Source organism: Watersipora subatra, chromosome 3, assembly GCF_963576615.1.
Source record: "Watersipora subatra chromosome 3, tzWatSuba1.1, whole genome shotgun sequence".
Classification (NCBI taxonomy): Eukaryota; Metazoa; Bryozoa; class Gymnolaemata; order Cheilostomatida; family Watersiporidae; genus Watersipora; species Watersipora subatra.
In genome coordinates, this window is record NC_088710.1 from 27,589,311 (window position 1) to 27,610,530 (window position 21,220).

The following is a 21,220-nucleotide window of genomic DNA, read 5'->3' on the forward strand; positions in this document are numbered from 1 at the left end:
AGTAACCAGAAGGTGCTGCTGTCTAAGGCAAGTATATTACATATACAACTAGTCATTGATTCTACTTATCAGAGTAGAATGTTAAATTCAAAAACCATATACACAAAGGTTTTTAGGAAACTTTAATATTTTAAACTTATAAAAATGTCTTTTCAGTATGAATTTTGGTTTTACTGCAAATTGAACTTATTTAGTTAAAAATTATACAGTTATACAATTCATATGTAAGAAAAATAGTTTCAGTTAAAAGCATTGGAGAGAAATTTTGTAATGAATTCTCATATAAGAATTTGCTTTTCTGGTATTACTTATTATTATGTTATTATACTATGATTACCGTTTCACATATAATTTGTTGAGCAATAAATGTAGTGATTTAAGTAAAACTCATTATTTGAAGTATTTTATTTATAAGTACTGTATACTAATTTTAGATTACACAATGGAAAAAGGCTGCGTAGTCAAGCAACAGAAGCGTAATGATGCCATCCAAATTTTGACTGCTGTTATAGCAATATCTGCTCTGGTTGTCTCTGTCTACTCCCAAATAAGTTACCAGTTGTTAAAGAAGGATGTTGATCATTTAACCAGTAGACTAGATGAGCTAGAAGGAAATGGAAAACAGGTGAGAAGTTATGGAATATGTATATTACAATAACTACAGTACACTTGACCCTAGTAATATTACAATAACTACACTTGACCCTAGTAATATTACAATAACTACACTTTACCCTGGTAATAGCCAATTTTACAAGAGGTTATTGTAGACTGGTACAAGTAGGAGTGTATGGGAGAGTTTAATGACTTGTACGTTGTTATTACATTTTGAATGGTTGCATGAGAGTTTGTTTTCATTTTAAAAATCATTTCTTTTAAACATGGTTGAGTGTCTGAAAATGTAGGTACATATAAATGACTAAGCACTTGCAACTCTACGTGTATATAACTCACAATATGATAATGAAGCATGTTCAAAGTACACTGTGAAAAATCTAGACATTGGACTTAAAACATGCACTTTTGCCTAGCATAGATTTTTTTTTAGCATAAAACTTTGTTTATAGAAAAAAAATCAAGAATTGATGTCGCATCAATTGTTAAAGACTTAATCAAAAGATAAAGAAATTTGAGCTGTTCACTTATTGGACGAGAAGCTGTTTCATATGCAGAGGTTTACGGGATTGTGATATTTGAAAACTTTATATTTAGGTGTCAATGATGTCTTCAACTGATCTGGAACATACCATACATAAAAGATCAGCAGAAGACGAAGATGTCAGTGATGGTGTGCTTAGTCAATTATCACCAGGTAAGTTAGCAAAACTCTGCAAGCACTATAGCAACATTTTAATAGATTTTTTATTTTCAGTTTTTTATATCAAAGCAATATATTTAGCAAGAAAGTTAGTTCACGACCAAACACCAGCGAAGAAAATGTTTGGTCGTGAGATATGATAAATGCATAAGCGCACACAACTCCTGAAAAATTATCCGTCAACGGCCATTACCAAGCCCTTGTACAATAATCCCATCAAAAAAGGTAACCGTTTTTGTGTAGAGTCGTTTAACTATAATAATGATACAAACACATATAAACATATTTAAATATGTTACCAAGTCTTTGAACAGTTTCTGCAATATCCTAAAACTAACCCATCTGATCAGATTAAACATAAATAGACAGATTAATTTGGCCTAAAATCGCAATAAAAACTTGACAAGCTTTTCTTAATCAAAATTAGGACCGGAAAAGGAAACACCGATAAGGCCGTGCGACAAAGAGTACAAACCATTCACCAGAAAAACGTGCACATTTCACCAGTCTATGGCATTGTCCAATTGCCGAAGGTTTCTGTAATTAACGTAGAAGTACTGAAAAGTAACGTTTCTTGTTTGCCGATTCTACCGGACTCTGACAATTTGGATACTTATAATGAGTTAATTAGTATTCCAACTGATGTCCAAAGCAGTGAAAGTACAGGAAATGACGATGATATTTTTTTAACAATTCTTATAAGATTATTACAATATTTAATTATAAGAATGTTTTTTGGTTTTATAGGATTATTATAAGATTTAATTATAAAAATATAATTATATTATATTTTTATAATTAAAAATATAATATAATATACCCGCCTGTGTATATTACACAGCAGCATGCCATTTTCTAATATTGCATTTCTCCTATAGCAGAGAAGAGACATATAATCTTTTCCTTTCATTATTGCTGTTTGTTGTTGTCATGCAAGTGCCAAGTATTATTGGTACCTTGCAAACAAACATTATGCTTATTAGCTAAAGCTTTATACAAGCTAATATTATTGTCTCATTATAGCTATTAATAATGCTTGTAGCTTTTTACAAAGCTTTTCTATGACCAAACATATAAATACTTGGGTTTTCTGTTATCAAATCAGTTGTCTCTGGAGCGTGCAATAAACCACATTTCTCTAATTTAATACTCTATTTGATTGCTTCTGTGCAGAAACATAACAGAAGCTAATTGGCGACAAGGATTTCTCTTTTGAACAGTTACAAAGAGTTTTGTTCAGATACGCATTGCAAAATTGCACCACTACAATGGCAGAAGTAGCAGACCTGATCAAGCTAATGCAGAAGCAGCAGGAGGACCAGAGACAACAGCAAGAGGAATACAGACGTCAGCGAGAAGAGCATAGACAACAGCAGCATGAGGAGTTCAAGCAGCAACAAGAGGAATACAGACGTCAGCAAGAAGAGCATAGACAACAGCAGCATGAGGAGTTCAAGCAGCAACAGGAGGTATACAGACGTCAGCAAGATGAAAGAATGGAGGAGAATCAAAAACTGATGGAGCTACTACTACAAAACCTACAACGGAAACAAGAAACAGCTGCAACCGCTGTTCCAGCCTTCCCAGGTTTTGACCCAACAGCAGAGCTACTAACAGATTACATAGACAGATTCAACACCTTCATTGCAGCAAATTCTATTCATCAAGACAAGATTGCTGGCACTTTTCTCACCAACCAACAGCCTACACTCTACAAGCAGCTTAGTAATATGGCAGCTCAGCTTTCAACACCCAAGCAGATCAACGACCTCAACATGGATGAAATACTGGAATTTCTCAAAGACCAGTATGACCCTAAGCGCTTCATTGTTAGAGAGCGTTACAAGTATTGGAGTGACATGCAGAGGAAACCTGGAGAAACTATTCAAGAGTTAGCTGCCAGAATTCGTCAAGATGCAACTACATGTGCCTTCATAGACATTACAGATCCATTAGATGAGGCTCTCAGAACAAGATTTATATGCTCTGTAAACAATGAAGCAGTTCTCAAATCTCTCTTCAAGGTCAAGGACAATGAACTCAACTTCAACAAAGCTATACAGGTAGCACAGGAAACAGAAGAAGCGGCTAAAGTTGCCAAAGAGACAGTTTATGGAAACTCGTCTAAAGTCAACAAGGTTGCTCAACAGAAATCAAGATACAAACCACTCCAGAAAAACAACTCTACACCTGACAAGCAGAAGGAAGGAAAGCTATGCTACAGATGTGACCGAACTAACCATACAGCGGATGACTGCAGATTCAAAGCAGCCACCTGCAACTTTTGTTCTAAACAAGGTCACATAGAAAGAGCATGCAAGAAAAAGAAATCATCTGCAGCAGGAAAACCAGTAAAGATGATAGAATGCACATCAACCAAGATGGTGAAACTTGCTGAAAACATCAAACTGGAGGGAGACAACTTCACACTTGAACTGGACACTGGAGCTTGTGACAACTTCATCTGTAAATCAATATGGGAGAAGCTAGGAAAGCCAAACCTAAAACCTACTACAGTTAACTACAAATCAGCCTCAGGACATCTCATAGAGACGCTTGGCAGATGTGAGCTAACTGCCCAATTGGATGCACAGAAAGAAGTCAGACTACCATTTGTGATTAGTGCTGTACAAGATCTCAACCTACTAGGAAGAACTGCTATACAGCAACTAGGCATCTCTATTGATGACAAGCTACAACAGAACCTTGTATCAACAATCACAGAGAACCAGCCAGATGGGAGGTTACAAATCAAGTGTAAGGAGATGTGCAAAGAATTTCCAGAAATATTCAAAGACGAGCTAGGATGTCTCAAGAACTTTGAACTAGAGATAAACTTCAAACCTTCAACAAAGCCAGTCTTCTGCCGACCCAGACCAGTTCCTATCGCCTTGACAGAAGAGCTCAACCAAGCATACGAAGCAGGTGTAGCTAAAGGCATATGGGAACCAACTCAATTCAACCAGTATGGAACACCAGTTGTACCTATACGCAAATCTACAACAGGTCAAGCTGCAGGGAAGATCAGAGTATGTGGAGACTACTCCAAAACTATCAATAATCAGCTAGAAACACATAGGAAACCTATCCCACTACCAGAAGATCTAATCAGAAAACTAGGTGGAGGCTATTGCTACACAAAGATTGATTTAGCAGATGCCTACAATCAAATATTGTTGGCACCAGAAAGTCAACGACGACTAGCACTATCAACACACCGAGGAGTACTACTACAGAAGAGGTTGCCCTTTGGCATAAGCTCAGCACCAGGGTATTTTCAAGAAATCATGGAGCAACTGACACAAGACCTCCCAGGAGTAGCAGTATACCTAGATGATATACTAGTGAGTGGAGCCAATGCAGAGAGCCATCTACAAAACTTACGTCGACTTCTTCAAAGATTAGAAGAAAGAGGGCTCAGATGTAAAAAAGACAAGTGCTGTTTTGCTCAACCGACAGTAGAGTATCTGGGACACAGACTCACTTCAAAGGGAATCACTAAAGGAAAGAAGGCAGATGCAGTACAACAGATGCCAGTCCCAACAGACTTAACTCAGCTAAGATCTTTCTTAGGAGCTACACAATTCTACAGCAAGTTCATACCCAATCTGTCACAACTCACAGGACCATTGCATAAACTGTCACGCAAAGGAGAGACCTGGAAGTGGGGCACTGAACAAGAAAAGAGCTTCAACAAACTGAAAGATATGCTATCAACTGATAGTGTCTTAGCACACTTCAACGCACAACAGTTCCTGATGCACTATAGAAGGACACCACTTCCTACAGGATACTCTCCCAGTCAGCTGCTGAATGGAAGACAGATGAGATGCAAGATTGACACCCTATTGCCATCACCCGCACACATAGCACAGTTTCATCAATCCAGAGAAGTCAACCGATCTGCAGAAAAGACAGTTAGCAAGATACACAGCTACAATCTTGGAGCACCATGCTATGCCTTGTATCATGGACCTAGACGCAACAGACAACCTAGATGGGTTCCAGCCATTGTTACTAAGATATATGGAACTCGTAGTCTCAATGTCAAAGTGGTACCAAAGGGACCTACTTGGAGAAGACATGTTGAACAACTCAGACCAAGATACGCAACAGAAGAAGATCAAGACCCTGGAGATAAACCTGATATAACAGAGGAGACAAAACTGCAACTACCAGCCCCTACAACTGTAACAGAGCAACCTCCGTCTAGAAGAAGACCACGCAACCCTCGTCTACCTGATGGAGAGGAGTATAGCAGAGACAAACCCCGAAGGTCTAAGAGAACCAGAAAGAACCTTTAGCTTAGTGAGGAGGTGTCATGCAAGTGCCAAGTATTATTGGTACCTTGCAAACAAACATTATGCTTATTAGCTAAAGCTTTATACAAGCTAATATTATTGTCTCATTATAGCTATTAATAATGCTTGTAGCTTTTTACAAAGCTTTTCTATGACCAAACATATAAATACTTGGGTTTTCTGTTATCAAATCAGTTGTCTCTGGAGCGTGCAATAAACCACATTTCTCTAATTTAATACTCTATTTGATTGCTTCTGTGCAGAAACATAACAGTTGTACATCATAATACCCAGTACATTACAGCTATGGCAGCTACCATTGCAATTCTTCTATTGCACTGCAGTGCCATTTGACTGCTAATATTGCATTTCTCAACCGGCAGTACCCTTTCTTGTTCCATTATCATTTTGGTTGAGGGCTGTATGACAGGGAAATTTTTAGTCAGTTTGTGATTTTCATACAATTTGTATAACCACACACAGTACTTTAATGGTAGATTTGTTTAGTCACCTACATGTAGCTTTACATCAGATATATGTTTTTTTCAAGTATAATGTGGTTATTGCCATGATAATATAATGAAAAGGAAGTTGTTTTCTCAATGCACTACTAACATAAATAGATAATTCTCAAATGATTGATGAGAATCATAGAAGTGTGCATTACAAAATTTTTTAAATGACCTCGGTATATCATAAACTGAAACTACTTTGTGCCTGTGAGCTTGAAAAATTTCCGTTACAAGCTTTAGCTGCTCAAAATATTGAACAGCTATAAAATTTAAACTTCAGTTTCACTTAAGATTAACTATAAAGCATAAAAAAAAATATAAACCTTACTGGCAAGATCAGTCAGTGTTGGTCAGAAGAGCACAATTCCTCAATACAAATAAACTTTAGGGTAGGCTGAATCAGAGTTAGATATAGGGTGGGTATTAAATGTAGGTATACATGTATATGTTGGTGATGTCAGTAGAGTTACTAATGAACTTGTTTGTATGTCTAATAAAAAGTCGTTGACAGACAGAAGATAAGTGTTTGGAAACTTGAAATTTATTTTTTTCTTATCTTAATGCTGATGCGTTTTGTATTCCTAAAATACTCACTAGAAACTCCTAAAAGCTTTAACAACCTGTGCTCATGCAAAATTTCAGCAAAAAAAGGAAACAAAAACCTTGTCGCATATTTTAACCATAGGACAACTGCCATACTTGAGAGGACTTCCTGGGAGAGATGGAAGGGATGGTAGAGATGGTAGAGATTGTGAAGAGTCAGATCTGACTGACCTGAGAATGAGGGTTGAGAAATTGGTAAACCAGAACGAGTCTGTTGTAGCGCGACCATCTGAGAGGCATTCTGATAATGGTATGTTTCTGATACTTAGCAAGTCGAGCACCGTTGTAAAAAAATATGATGTCAATGAAAAAAGAACACATTTCATATCAGTTTAGAGTAAAGTATTTACAGAGTGAAAAAGTATTGCATCACCAAGCTTTATACTATTTCCTGAGATAAAAAACACTGTTATTATTTTCAGAACAACTCCTACAAGAGTTTAACCAAACAATTGCTCATGGATTGCTGACTCTCCTCCAAAGTAACAACAGAAAGTTGGAAGAACTTGAAGAGCAACTGCAAGTAGATGAGGAGAGGAGGGAACCCTCTTCAGCAGGTTAGTTGAGTCTCTCTTTTTGCAGTACACTGTAAAAAGTTACCTAGAATGTTGAAGAGTTGGTATCAAGAAGAATTTGAATAACCAGAACTATTATTTTGAAAGCAACAGAGAGTTTTCTCATGGTAGATGTAATATATGATCTATGGTAGAATACCGATAAGTTCTCAACTTCCTATTTTGTAAAAGATTTAGGTACAAACCGGAAAAGTATGAGACTTAAGTCTGAAATAAGCAAAAATGGAAAACTAGACCTTACTTTTATAAAATTTGAAAATTTTGCAACGTGAAACTTCATCATTTTGTAGCTGACATACAACCAGCTTCTGGAGGAGGAAGTTCGTACATCAGATGGGGCAGAAAATCATGTAGTAATTCTTCAGAGCTCCTCTACACAGGTTGGCTGCAAAAAATATCCACTTCCTTCTAGTTCCTTGCTGCTAGCTTTATCAAGCCGAGAATGAGATTTGCCATTTATTTGATTTATTATAATTTTGCGAAATGATCAGAATATATTGTTTGTGTATTCAGTTATTTCAAGTGCTGAATATTATGGCAGTTAATATTTAATAGTTAATATTTGAAGATTTGTTGATGTGTCCTACAGGGCTAGCCGCAGGGCAACACTATACCCATGAAGGAGGCTCATCTGTCTATACATGTCTTCCTTCAGAACCAGAGTATAACTCATATTTAGCTGGTGATCAGGGTAATTACATATATGGAGCAGAGTACCAGACCAACTCATATATATTTCCTAGCCGTATGCACAACCAGAATGTACCCTGTTCTCGATGCTATCTTTCGAGCAGGTCTACAACTATTATGATACCTGCTAAAAGAACTTGTCCATCATCTTGGAATAAGGTGAAGTACCATATATACATGTACTCTTACATAAACCTCCCTTGCATATAGGCAGATATTACAAAGGACAGTTTCAAAATAGCAATTTGGTTTAATAAATTTGGTGGGGTCATGTGTTCTATTTCATATACCCTTAAGCCAAAACATGCAAATTAGCAAGGAATAGATTAATTTGCTACCTTCATACACAAAATAGAATAGCACCATACGGTATTTTGTAGCAAGTTTTCTCAGCTGCTCAGTTTGACACAAGATGTGTTTTAGCATAAATGCTCTTATCATCATAGTACCATAGTAGAAATAAATTTGCTTTCTCAAATTTATTACAGGCATAAATAAATAAAATAGAATGATAAGATGCAGATCAGAAACAAAATAGACTAAAATTCCCATTAAAATAAATAGGCATATGTAATGAAGGTAGTAAATATGGAAATGTGAGTAATTAATAAATATAAAAAACTGAGCTCACATTGGTTTAGGAGTACGAAGGATATCTGATGTCAGGGCACCGCAATCACAAAAGGGCGTATAACTATGTATGTATGGACAAAGAACCAGAAGCCCTAACTGGACTACATGCCAATACAGATGGAGCACTGTTCTATTTTGTTCAAGGAAGCTGCAGCCAGCTTGGATACTGTCCACCTTATATTCAGGATGCTGAATTAGCTTGCGTTGTTTGTTCTAAGTAGCATATTTCATGTACATCGAGTTTATGAGTTAACTAATAGTGACATTGAACTCTTATTAACTTCCTGTTTTTTTAACTTTGCTAGCAGGTTATATAGCGTGTTATGCCAATGAAAGATATCGACGACATATAAACTCAAACAACACGAAAACCCAAATATTACTTCCAAATATACTAATATTTCTCTATTAATCCAAAATATTCACTCATGTAATTATTACTAAACAAAATATGGAAAAAGTACATTATTCTATAGTAGTGTAGCCTATACAAAATATATAGAAGTACAATATAGAAATATAAAAAATACTTAGTGGTATAAAAAGCGTTGATTCTGTACTTGAGTACAGACTGACAAAATATTTTAGAAGTCATGTACCTACGATTCAACAATACACAAACTTGTTTTTGAATCTAAGTGGCCACTAGCATATCTCTTAATTTGACCATTTTTTAGAAAAATATAATTCAAGTGTCAACATTTAACATAGTGGATGTGTTCTGTTGTTTTACAGTTGATACACTTTTTGTTTGCTTAAACTGAGTTATGTGATACTTTGTTAGCCGGAAATGACTGCTCTAAAACTTAATGCTTTAGATACTAACTTAACGTTAGATATTTGACGAGAATGGAATTCACTTTGTACTGATCTTGTAGTAAATTTTGTTTTGAATAAGATACATTTTACAGTAAAATGATACCTGTTTTTATATCCGAGATATTGCTTAAATACAAGCGGTGTATCGGCTTTTCGAAAAGTTCGATTTATTAATTCAGGCAGAACAATCATTCGGTATGGTTTTAATGCGGTAGTGAAAGAGTTAAATGATCTTTCTTACAAACTAATACAATGTCTAAATCCACAACAAAAATCAGATGCACCACCAAATGAGTAGAGTCAATGATGAAAACAATAAAAACATTAAAAACACCAACTCTAAAAGTGCACCAACAGGCGGTAAGACACTTTAATGTAAACATGAGTAATTGATGAACACTTAATGCTTTGCAAGGTAAAGCTTTAGTGTAAAAGCATCAAAGCTGAACCATTGGCCTACTGGAACCATGCCACAAATGTGGCAGGACCATCTCCAACTCCAGAAGCCTTTGGCCTACCAATCAACTATCAAACTTTGCACCTGCCTTACAAATGGCATGCTCAAATATGCATGGACAGTGTTATATTGCTTCTTGAAACAGGGACGGTGCTGAGTGGATTAGGATGCAAGCATAGGATCAGCCTTTTTTGACTAACTAATTTTTCAGACAAAGCTAAATAGTTGATCCATGTTATACCATATGAACATGGAGGAGCACCACAAACTTGCTGAGCAAGGTGGTTTTTGACCCGGCTTCTCAAAGCAGCACAATGTCAAACAGAAAAGACTAATAACCATGGCCATAGCTAATGTGACCTGGCTACTTCTCTATGAGATGATCCAACTGCCAGCTTGATTGTGATAAGTAAATACTGAGGTATTTGTAGTGACCAGATCAATGAAATTCCCATCTTAAAAGTGCTGAGCCTGGTGGCCCACTAATGCTTGATAGAGTCCCGGCAACTTGTAGCTCAAACGGACAGAAGATATCTGATGCGCACAGATAGACACGGATTTCTGCTATGAGAAAGATGCGGGTAGTAACAGACCTGTTGATTCCAACCTAAACCGATATGGTCATTCTATGATGAATTGCCACCCAAATTTACTGTTCATAAAACCTGATAGTGGTTGCCCAAGGGTCCCTGTTAGCTAGTAGCTTGAACCAGCCTGTCACAGGGTAGTGTAGTCACATGGTGCCTATATCTCACCGAGCAGTTCAAGTTCACATCAAACAGTAAAACTTTGTGCTTAGAACTTGAAAGTAGACTTACTGCTCTACACCATTTGGAGCTACAGACCAAAATATTTTAAAAGCAAGAATCTGGGGCGCTAATTCATTTAGAAAACTTACTGTATGAATCACAAATGACAAAAAATGGAAAAACCCTCGTTAGGCCAAATGACTCACCAATCTTCTCATGTGGTACCAAACACTTTTCAGCAAGGAGTAAGATACATGGGCCAAACTTACATAGTAGAGCACTCTATGCCACTAAAGAAAACGACAAACTACTCTGGCTCCTACGTCCACTGATGCCCAAGAAAGGCCTCAACAAAACAGAAGGTACAATACCGCTTGAAAAAGGGCTCATTGAGCCGGTTCCAAGTGCCTGAAGCTAATGTATTGTTGTGCCAAAGGAAAAAAGGTGATTGTGATTGAATCATAGTAGTTGCAGAAGACTTCAAATTGACTTGCATTGATAGGTGAAATTTTTCGACTGCTGGAAAGGACGGTCTAGCTCAAAACTTGCTCGACGCTGTAGCAATGTATTTACCAAAATATATGATTGTATTAAATTAACAAGTAGATTGATTCTAATACAGAAGTGAAGGATTTTTACTAAAAATTATATTTTTTTCAATGAGTGCGAGTAGTATGATCTTTTACATATTGACTCAATACATACCAATGAAATCTTCATTAAACTTTTGACAGCTGTGGTAATAGTGCCAGTAAGAGAGAAACTCAAAAAGACTAAGTGATTCAGAGCAAGTTGATGGCAGAAATGAAAAAAAGTGACAACCAGCCTTTAAACTACCAAGAAACAGACTCGCGAGTGAATTGAATTCATAAACTATCTAACCAATGTATTAAAAAAGACTATGTTGGCTCCAAGGACCTTAGTCTTGTATTTTTACCTTAGCTATTTTCGCAGTGCTTATAATTTGTAACTTTTGGTTTATATATTAGTCATACCAATCCCTAAGTTAGTTTTTTACATATTCTATGGCTTCAACTTCAATACTCCTATATTAAAAAGACCACAAAGTAATTTTTTTCCAATTTTGTGTTGATATAACTAATGCTATTTTGTTTACTTTCCATGGTGCTTTGTGGAAAGCATGTTGTAAAATATGACCATTGCTTCCACAGTGGAGATTGCACAATAAATAAGAATAAAATACATTCTTCACAAAATCAAACAAAACAGGTATTTGACACCAGATAAGACTGGCTTAGATCTTCCATATTTTAGTTTGAAAATTTTTTGTCAGTTTAGGTCTTATAATTTTTTACAAACTGAGTTACAAGTCTCAATTGTGTCATGGTAAACAAAACACCTGTTTGAGTTTGTCGGGCACATGAATGGCATTTTTCAAGGGCTCAGTCACAAAATTTAGTTATAATTTTGACAATTTATAAAGTTTGATGTTTTGGAAAGTTGAAAATCCTCACCGTAAATCTTTAAAAAATTTTAAAATATTCACTGTGACTTATAATATCAAACAGAACCACAAGAAATGTTTGCTTTCTTGTTTTATTTCTTCTTAAGTCGATACAAATTTAAAGTTGTTATACAAAAATTTAATTAACATTTTAATGGTGATTCACTCGTGTAATATTGATAATAAGAATTCCAAATGTATTAACATTGATTTTGACAGTTTTGGGCTATTGATATTGCAGATGATTAGAGCTTTTTGCAGCCTGGGAGTTTTCTTTTGTAAGTAAAACTAACTTTTACACTGGTTGTTACTCATTAGTTTCACTCTAAGATGAGAAACTGTTGTGACTTACTGTTTGTCAAATGCAAGTCTTTGCCTTTCCTCAGATTTAGTGAATCTCAACTGTCACAACTCAAAACTACATGATATGTCATATAGGAATTGATTTATGAAATAGTAACATACTAGTAATCATACTCAACATGAGATGAATCAAACACAAAGTTAGATTTTTCACCATTCAATTGGTCATCACTAAGATTCTTTTCCAGCATAACATGTTCTTATTCGAAAGTAAGGCTCTTTTCCGTATAGTATCTGCCAACTAGCCCAAACCTTGGTAATTTATTTGATACATCTACTATCATTCATCTATCTGTTTTTTTTGTGTGTTTGAATCCAAATTCTTGACAGAAACCTGGCTTACAGCATTGCAATTCTGTTAAATACATATTGTGAACTGGAGCAGATTTGTTCTTTTAGTGAGAGGGCCAATACGTGGGTGAAAGGCTGTTTTTTGTGCTCTGTGATTTTGATCTTCCTTCTCTCATTATTTTGCTAAGTGTAGTTTTGCTGAAAGCATAGAAACAGGAACCTCTGGTTGTGCTGTTTTTGAATGCATTTCTTCAGCTGTTCTTTGCCACCTATGATCCTGACTGAACTACATGTATTAGCAACCAAACAGTTTGAGCCAAAAAGGGTTTGTGACCAGTCCATGTCGAAACAAAAAACTTTAAACAAAACTTTAAATCTCAGCTTATACGCTGTGTCAACTTGTGCCCTGGAATTTATGGTAGATCTATTTCTGTTCTTTTTTTAACTGTGTTTTTTATATTAAAAATTGAAAAAATAGAATCAAGTTTGGAAATTCTGGAGTACAAAATGTAAATACTTTTAGCAGGTTGAAAGCACTTTTAGCTACTAACTATTTAGCATATCAAGGTTTTAAGCAGAGCAAACTTGGAATACCCAAGAGGCATGTCTACATGTACATCATTAAGGGGGCAACTCCAAAAAGCTTGTTCTTACATTATTCAAATATTTTAATAACCATATTAGATTGAGAGTAGTACTGGCTTTATTCAACTTTAAATTTATGCGTTATTTTATTATGATTTAAAATAGGTAAGACTTTAAAATTCAACAATGTGTTAGAGACTGCAACTGTTTTGCTTTAAGGCTGCAACCTAATTTCAATTTGTTTTCTTTAGCTTTTCTTATAAGCATTCAAGTAATAATAAGTGACTTACTTCAAACAAGCCTATACAAAAAATTTGAGAAGACAGGTTGCTGCCTTACTTCTAGACAACTAAATGTTACCAAATCTTTTCGTTGAAAATTTTATTTTTTACATGTATTACATATCTGTACTTTGCATTTCTAAAGACTTTAGAATAATATGCAATAACACACAATTATTGTTTTTTTATTTACCTGCATATCTGTTTACCAACACATATCACCTCATCAGAAAGGTTTATTCTAAGCGAATAACTCAGAACTAAACTGAAGTGGTTAGCTTACAGTTTGTAGTTATTTGTCAATGGACAATCCACAGTTGATGATTTTACCTACATTTGATTTGTTAATTGATTTACCGCATGGGTATTCTAAAAAAGCCTGTTTTTTAGGACAGTTAAAGAAGGAACCCCTCTGACGAAACCTCTCATTAACGCAAAAATAAATGTGATATGCTTGTGCATTTATTTGATATGCAAAATCGAGTTTGACGCTATTTAAGAAGACCTGTTATGTAACAATTGGCTAAAAACTGATCCCACGACCAAACACCATACCCAAACCATTGTACTAAAGTCTCATCAAAAAATTTAACCATTTTTCTGTAGAGTCGTTTAAAGCACATAAATTACATAATTTTTTTTATCATATAGTTCAATAGATCAGAGTCTTGGCTTTCAAATGAGCCTATATTCAATACACAAAAAGTAATAAAACTATGAAAAACAGGGTGTCAACAATATGTCATGCAATTAAACCCAATGAGCGCTAATAATAAACTAGGAATCTAGATAATCAACAATGCCCGGGGATCGTGCTTACGCGAGACCAATACAAACACAAGTTCTTGGTTAATTAGTTATGCGTCAATAAATATACTGTCATTGATAAAGGTGTTGAAATCACATCTATTAAATTGTGACCTGCAGTTGCGTAGCCCTAGGACTATATGTCAATCTCACTTTCGCGAGATTATGCAATGTTTGAAACTAATTAGTCTCAGTCGTGCCCCTCAACATCACAAAAAAGAGAGGGCGAGTGCATAATATCATCGGGAAAACATAGCATGGTGCACGGAATCTGAGCTTTTTGTCATAGAAATAATCTGTACATGGAGATCTAATGACACCGATTCCTTTGTCTTCTTCATTGATTTTTTGAAGTTGTCATACCTTTACATGCCACTAGCGTCAATGTTTTGGGAAGGTTATGGTCAGTACATTATATCAGTGTTGTACTCAATCCGTTTGAGGAACATTCTGTGAAATTTTATTGGAATGTGTAAAAATGTTTAGATTTATATCCCAATAGTGTTCTGCTTGTAATATTTTCAGGAAGTTAGTGAATATGTTTCAGGGAATGTCAAAACAGAAATGTTTGCGAAGTTTAACATAATTTTCTTCCAATTTTGTGAGTCGGTTGAGCGAAACCATCTGCTGAATGTTCCAGCAACATATTTCCCACAGCTGTATGGGAAATACATTCTAGATCATTGTGGGAAATATGTTCCGGCATTGTATTTCCAACAAAATTGTAGGAACTGCATTTAAGCAATGTGTTTCCAACAACATTGCTTCAACAGTATGGGAAATACATTCTAACAATGTACGTGTATGTAAATGTATATCTCACAGTGTTGCTGTAATGTTAAAAAGTTGTCTACAAATAATCTTATGACAACATTGTAATGAAACGCTTCTGATATTTAGGACAACCCTGAAACGTTCTGGAAATGTAAAATTGTTACTCGGGTGTCTACCGAACACTTCAAGTTTTGGTACAATAGACTGATACTTGCTAAACAACTACGCTGATCAAACGCTTGTAGATATTTGAAGTAGTAGTGAAGATACTTGTTCTCTATGCTTTATTGAATTATCTGAAAATTTTTTACAGCACAGCAAACTACTCGGGTGTTAATTAAAATAACGAGAGATCTCGCAGCTGGACTTCTACATAAAGTGTAGCAAAAGTGTGAATTTCTTTTGCGGTTATGCTCATAAGAGATCGAAATGGAATGCATATCAATGTCATATTTCAGTTGCTAAAATTATTGACACGCTTTGTATAGTCGAAGTTTGAGTTGGTTTGGTGAACGGACTACAGGCCATTCCAAATCCAGGTCTATCAGCAAAAACACAGCTCCAACGATTCAGCCAGGTGTCAATGTACTTTTACCATCAAGTCTAAGATGTAAACAGACTAGAAGGTGACATAACTTTTACAAATACATGTACAAAAAGTGTGGCAATGGTGTGACTCTCTTTTGTGTTTATGCTCATCAGATGTCAAAATATAATGCATATCGATGTCTTATTTCAGTTGCAAAAATATTGACACATTTTGTATAGCCAAAGGTTGAGTTTGTTTAGTGTCTGGCAAAAATGCATTTCAAAGTGTGAACAGAGTAGAGGTCATTTAAAATCTAGATTCCTCATCAAAAACACAACTCCAACAAATCTGTCAGGGGTAATGTACTTTTACCATCAAGTCTTTACATTGATATGCTATTCTTCCGCTGACACGGTTGTAAAGTAAAGAGATAATACAATGTTATTTTTTTAAGCTAGAACAATCTTGATTTGGTTTTTGCATATAACTACATTAATCCCTGACATTGCACAAATAATAAAAAAGTTTTTCATAAAAATCTCAGTTCAACTGGCTAGGATTCTTTATCCAATGGAATTGAGTCATTTAAGCAAGTCTAAATCTTTACTATAATATGACCAGTTTATACTTTTCTGAAGCCAGCATTAGGAAAAAATATTGTGTCATGATCCCTCAGGCAAACATATTATTTTAATCAATAATCTTTAAAGCTTGGCAGTTTTATAAATATGTAAACAATTATTCCATGCTACTGCCAGGTAAAAGTGTAGTTTAATGCATAGCAAACCTATTTACAAAACTGGTGGTTCAGAGCTCAATTCTAGTTCAAAGCAGATGTTTTTCTTCCTAAACTTGTATCGCTATAAATGGACGCTTGATTTACAAACTAATAAACGGAAATACTGAAATTTACAGCTAAATATTTAAGATAAGGGCTCTTGAAGCTGGTGGGAACCCATCTGGCAGAGCTGCAGCTTTGAGTGTCCAAACAATAAAGTTATAACATCAGGAAACTTTAGACAAGGTATGTGCAACATCAACCTGTAATACATCTGGTGTTTCAACCAGTTTCTACTGCCTCAGAATGTCCTTGGTGCACGCAGTACCACAAAGTACATAATTCTGTTTGTAAAAGCATCAGAAAGTGTCAAAGTCTCAAACCTCTAAACTTGCAGCACAAATACAAGATAAGTTTATGAATGACAATCCCGACATATGTACAGTAATCTATCCTACTTTACGGCTTCAACTTGGGCAGCTTAGGTGTATCATGGTTTTTCATGCCTCGATTTGTATACACATACACTGTAACACGGTGTTATTCTCGTTTCTAAGACACAAAAGTAGCATGCTGGTAGCAAAAGTAGCAAAAGAGCTGGGTAATGTCATCAATAAAAATAGAATCTTTTCCAGTAACAGCAGAAATTAAATTCAACTATTCAATGAGATTTGACAATCTCTCCTCCTTGTTTACAGAAAATCTCCTGTAAGCAATTTTCGTAATTTTGCTATCCGGGTGCTGATTGGCTCAAGATCTGTTAGAATTTACTTGATCTCTTTGATTTTCACCCCAGTCAACCTTAGAAGTTCCATTATCATGTGTCGCTAGTGGATTTAGTTATTACACATACTGTAACATACAAAATATGTAAGCCACAAGTACAAGGTTACACAAATAGTGATTTAAAAAGTTCAGAAAGCTGTTTATGCTCCAATGTATTACAATTAAGGCTAGTACTTCAAACAAATTTTTTTTTGGTTTAATGATGAACATTTTGATTTCATACGTGGGTCAGCAACTTAATCTTGCAATGCAGGAGAGATTACTGTACTCTGTGTACTTATTACTGTGTCAATACAACTGCAGATGACATATGAAGGAGCTTTCAAAGTAAGTGTATCTGTAAACTATATATAGTTAAGAGTTGAATAGTGATTCTAAACCTTATATGGTTGGTGTCAGGATGAGAGCAGACCACAAATAAACATTTCAATACCTTCATTTAGTCTCAGCTTGTCAAAGATCAAACAAGGATAATATCAGAAGATACTCAGGACACGACCAGCAAACACCTTATACATGGATAGGAGACACTTGAGGTATCACCTTAATGGTACTGTACTACAATTATTTTTATTTTCTAGATTTATGCAAAAATTGATTTATTAACAAATTTGGGTTCTTTTTTCTTAATTTATAAACATACAACTTTACTTTACTTGAAAAATCCAAAATTATTGCTAGTAGCTGTCGCTAGACAAGCTGGAAAAACTGAAAATAGCAATGTTATGTTTCGGTGTTGTATGTAACACTTTTCGAATCACTCGAAGCACCTGATATATTTGCTCCTTAATATTAATTCTAACTTTCGTTTTACTCTTTCACATTTTCACAAAGAACTGAAAAGTACTTGGTAGTTAGATATGAACATATTTTAATAAATGTAAATTACATTGTTGTTTTATTCCATAATTATTATTCAGGCTATGTATTAGCTTGCTACTGTATGTTATCTTGATGACGATACAACTTACTAAATTAGCTTATATTCCATATATCTATACATCAATCTTCATTTTTATATTATTGTCTTTTTACCTTTTTGCATTTTGGCTAAGCCTTGTGCTAAGGTAAAGCAAATAAAATTTAGCAATAAAAAATTAGTTTGGTAGTGAGATTTAACTCAGAAACCCAAGTTCAGAACATGCAAGATGCGATCGATCAACCCACCACCTGATTTGGTGGTCTACCCCACTATGACATAGCATTCATAGTTGTTGTAAATACCAATCAAGGTGCAAGCGACGGTGCATCTGTTCATCTGAATGCACTAAGTTTGATTGCTGGGATGTGCATTATTTTGTTTAACGTTTTAACAACACGATAGTCAAAGTTTTTTTGCTTGCCAAGTTTTTTGTGAGCTGCCTCCGGTTTTAATAAAGGCTGTTTTGAAAACATATGCTTCTCTTAGAAAGTTTCCATGCTGAACAGTTTGTGTGTCACAATCATTAAATACGAATAAAACTTTTGCTAATTTTACTATTCAGAGTTTCTACCTTATTACTTTATTTACTTTAGCTGAAACAATCTTTTTTAAAACTAATTATATTTTATCATTTTTTTTGTATGTTGTAATTATGATTCTAATCCCGCGACCAAACAAGAGTGAAGCGATTAATTGGGAGATTTATGATAAATGCACATCTGCACACAACTCCCGAAAAATTATCCGTTAACGGCCATCAACAAACCCTTGCAACGAAATCCTATCAACAGATTTAACTATTTTTCAGTAAAGTCGTTTAAGTATAATAATGATACAAAACACAAGTAAACCTATTTAAATATGTTACCAAGCCTTTGAAAGGTTACCGCAAAATCCTAAAACTTACCCATCTGATCGGATTATACACAAATAGACAGATTAATTTTGGACGAAAATCGCCACAAAACGCTTGAAAAGCTTGGTTTAATAAAAGTTAAGATCGGAAATTGAAACGCCGAGCGACAGAGAATAGAACGATAAAGTTGTGTGCATTTCACGAAAAAAAACGTGCACTTTTCACCAGTCTATAGCATTGTCGAATTGCCGAAGGTTTCGGCAATAAACATAGGAGTACAGAAATCGTTTCATTCTTGCCGATTTCAATTTTTTCATTTTCAATTTCATTTGCCGACAAATTTGAGTACTGAAATGACGATGATATTTTTTAACGGTTCTTATGAGATTATTACAATAATTAATTATAAGTTTGGATGACTACAAAACAATGACTACGTAATACAGATTTTCTAAAAATCTAACGCAGTGTAAGTAAAGGAAATTTTGATGATAGTTTTTCTAACGGTTCTGATGAGATTATTACAATAATTAGTTATAAGTTTGGATGACTACAGAACAATGACTACGTAATACAGATTTTCTAAAAATCTAACGCAGTGTAAGTTAAGGAAATTTCGATGATATTTTTCTAACGGTTCTGATGAGATTATTAAAATAATTAATTATAAGTTTGGATGACTACAGAACAATGACAACGTAGAACAGATTTTCTAAAAATCTATATAAATATCACAACTTTGTGATATTGTTAGCTATGAGGTTTTGAAATGTAAACAAAATTGTGCATTGGCATTGGTATGCAATATAGTAATATTACTATATTAATAATATTGGTTATTCTAGTAATATCAGTGCATTTTACTTCTAATATTGACCAATATTGCATTTATCTTTTTGCAGGAGGAGAGATATAAACATATAATCTTTTCCTTTCATTATTGCTATTTGTTGTATATAATAACACCCACACCCAGTACATTACAGCTACCATTACAGTTATCCTATTTGACTGCTAATATTGCATTTCTCAACCATCAAGTACCCTTTTCTTTTTTCCAACATCACTTTGGTCATGGGCTGTATGACAGTGGAATTCTAGTAAATTAACATGCAGATTTTTGTTCATCAACAGATGAGTGCTGAGTTCACTATGTGCGCTCATCACAAAAAAATTCCTTACGGTAATTGTTTCTTGTACTATCTTACACATTGGTTCTTTGAATTTTATAGATATGTGATTTGCATTCTCGCTCCTTTAGACAAGAACACAAGCATTGTTTATTTCTGTGTGCTTCATCGATGTATTCAATTACATGTATGATACGTCATTTTTTAGTTTTCACTTGCACTGTAGCATGCAAAGATTTGATGGATAGCTTCTACAGCAAAATTAATTTTTTTGTACACACTCTTCAATGTACTCACTGTTAATATCAACTCATTGTACTCAGTATTTTAATGTTTTCTTAGTTTGTATTATTTGTATCACTACCAAATAATTCTTGATTGTAATCATAGCAAAACAGACTTCGTTTTGCCATTAATTACATTACGTTACTTGACATTACTAACTAATTTAATTACATTTAAACAATTTCAATGTTGTCTTAATTTTTCCACAATTTTTTGAACTGCACAAAAACATTTGGTAAAAATAAGCATTTTTGAACTAGCGTCTAACCACTACTCTAAAACATGCTAATTAATATTAAGTATCTTCTCTAGCCTTATCACTGTTGCGGGTCCAAAGCTAAGTATGTAATTTTTATTAGTCACTAGCTGCATTACCCGTGTTTGGAAACAGATTTACGTAAAGCAATAGTTTTATTGAGAGTTGTTTTTCATAATGTAAAACAACTCCAAATATGTAATCTACTGAAATTTTGATCATCAGACTGCAAACACATATGCAGTCGTACATGTCAATAATGTTGGAGAAAACCATGAAAATATGCAATGTGTTTTACAATGTGTTTTTAGTCTACAATTCATCAGTTTTTGGTCCACTCAAATCGTAGTTGTCCTAATTTTTTACACAGAACTGATAATGAAATTGACATTGCTAGGCAAACTGAAGTTCTTCAAACTGGCAGTATTGAAAGGTTTTACATATTTTAAGAAATT

General features: G+C 34.6%; 1 protein-coding gene across 2 annotated transcripts in view; it reads left to right on the plus strand.

Moving 5' to 3' along the window:
- Nucleotides 1-434: 434 nt before the first annotated feature.
- Nucleotides 435-21,220, plus strand: part of LOC137391066 (uncharacterized) — a 309,000-nt gene continuing 288,214 nt past the window's right edge. Inside the window, exons 1-7 of one of the 2 annotated variants that reach the window (XM_068077410.1) lie at nucleotides 435-625; nucleotides 1,213-1,312; nucleotides 6,817-6,984; nucleotides 7,157-7,291; nucleotides 7,600-7,689; nucleotides 7,899-8,158; nucleotides 8,641-9,497. In XM_068077410.1, coding sequence (XP_067933511.1) covers nucleotides 443-625; nucleotides 1,213-1,312; nucleotides 6,817-6,984; nucleotides 7,157-7,291; nucleotides 7,600-7,689; nucleotides 7,899-8,158; nucleotides 8,641-8,853 — 1,149 coding nt within the window. In that variant the 5' untranslated portion in view covers nucleotides 435-442 and the 3' untranslated portion in view covers nucleotides 8,854-9,497. Of the gene's footprint in view, nucleotides 626-1,212; nucleotides 1,313-6,816; nucleotides 6,985-7,156; nucleotides 7,292-7,599; nucleotides 7,690-7,898; nucleotides 8,159-8,640; nucleotides 9,498-21,220 lie in introns of those variants that run through there. The other variant, XM_068077411.1, reaches the window with a different exon arrangement.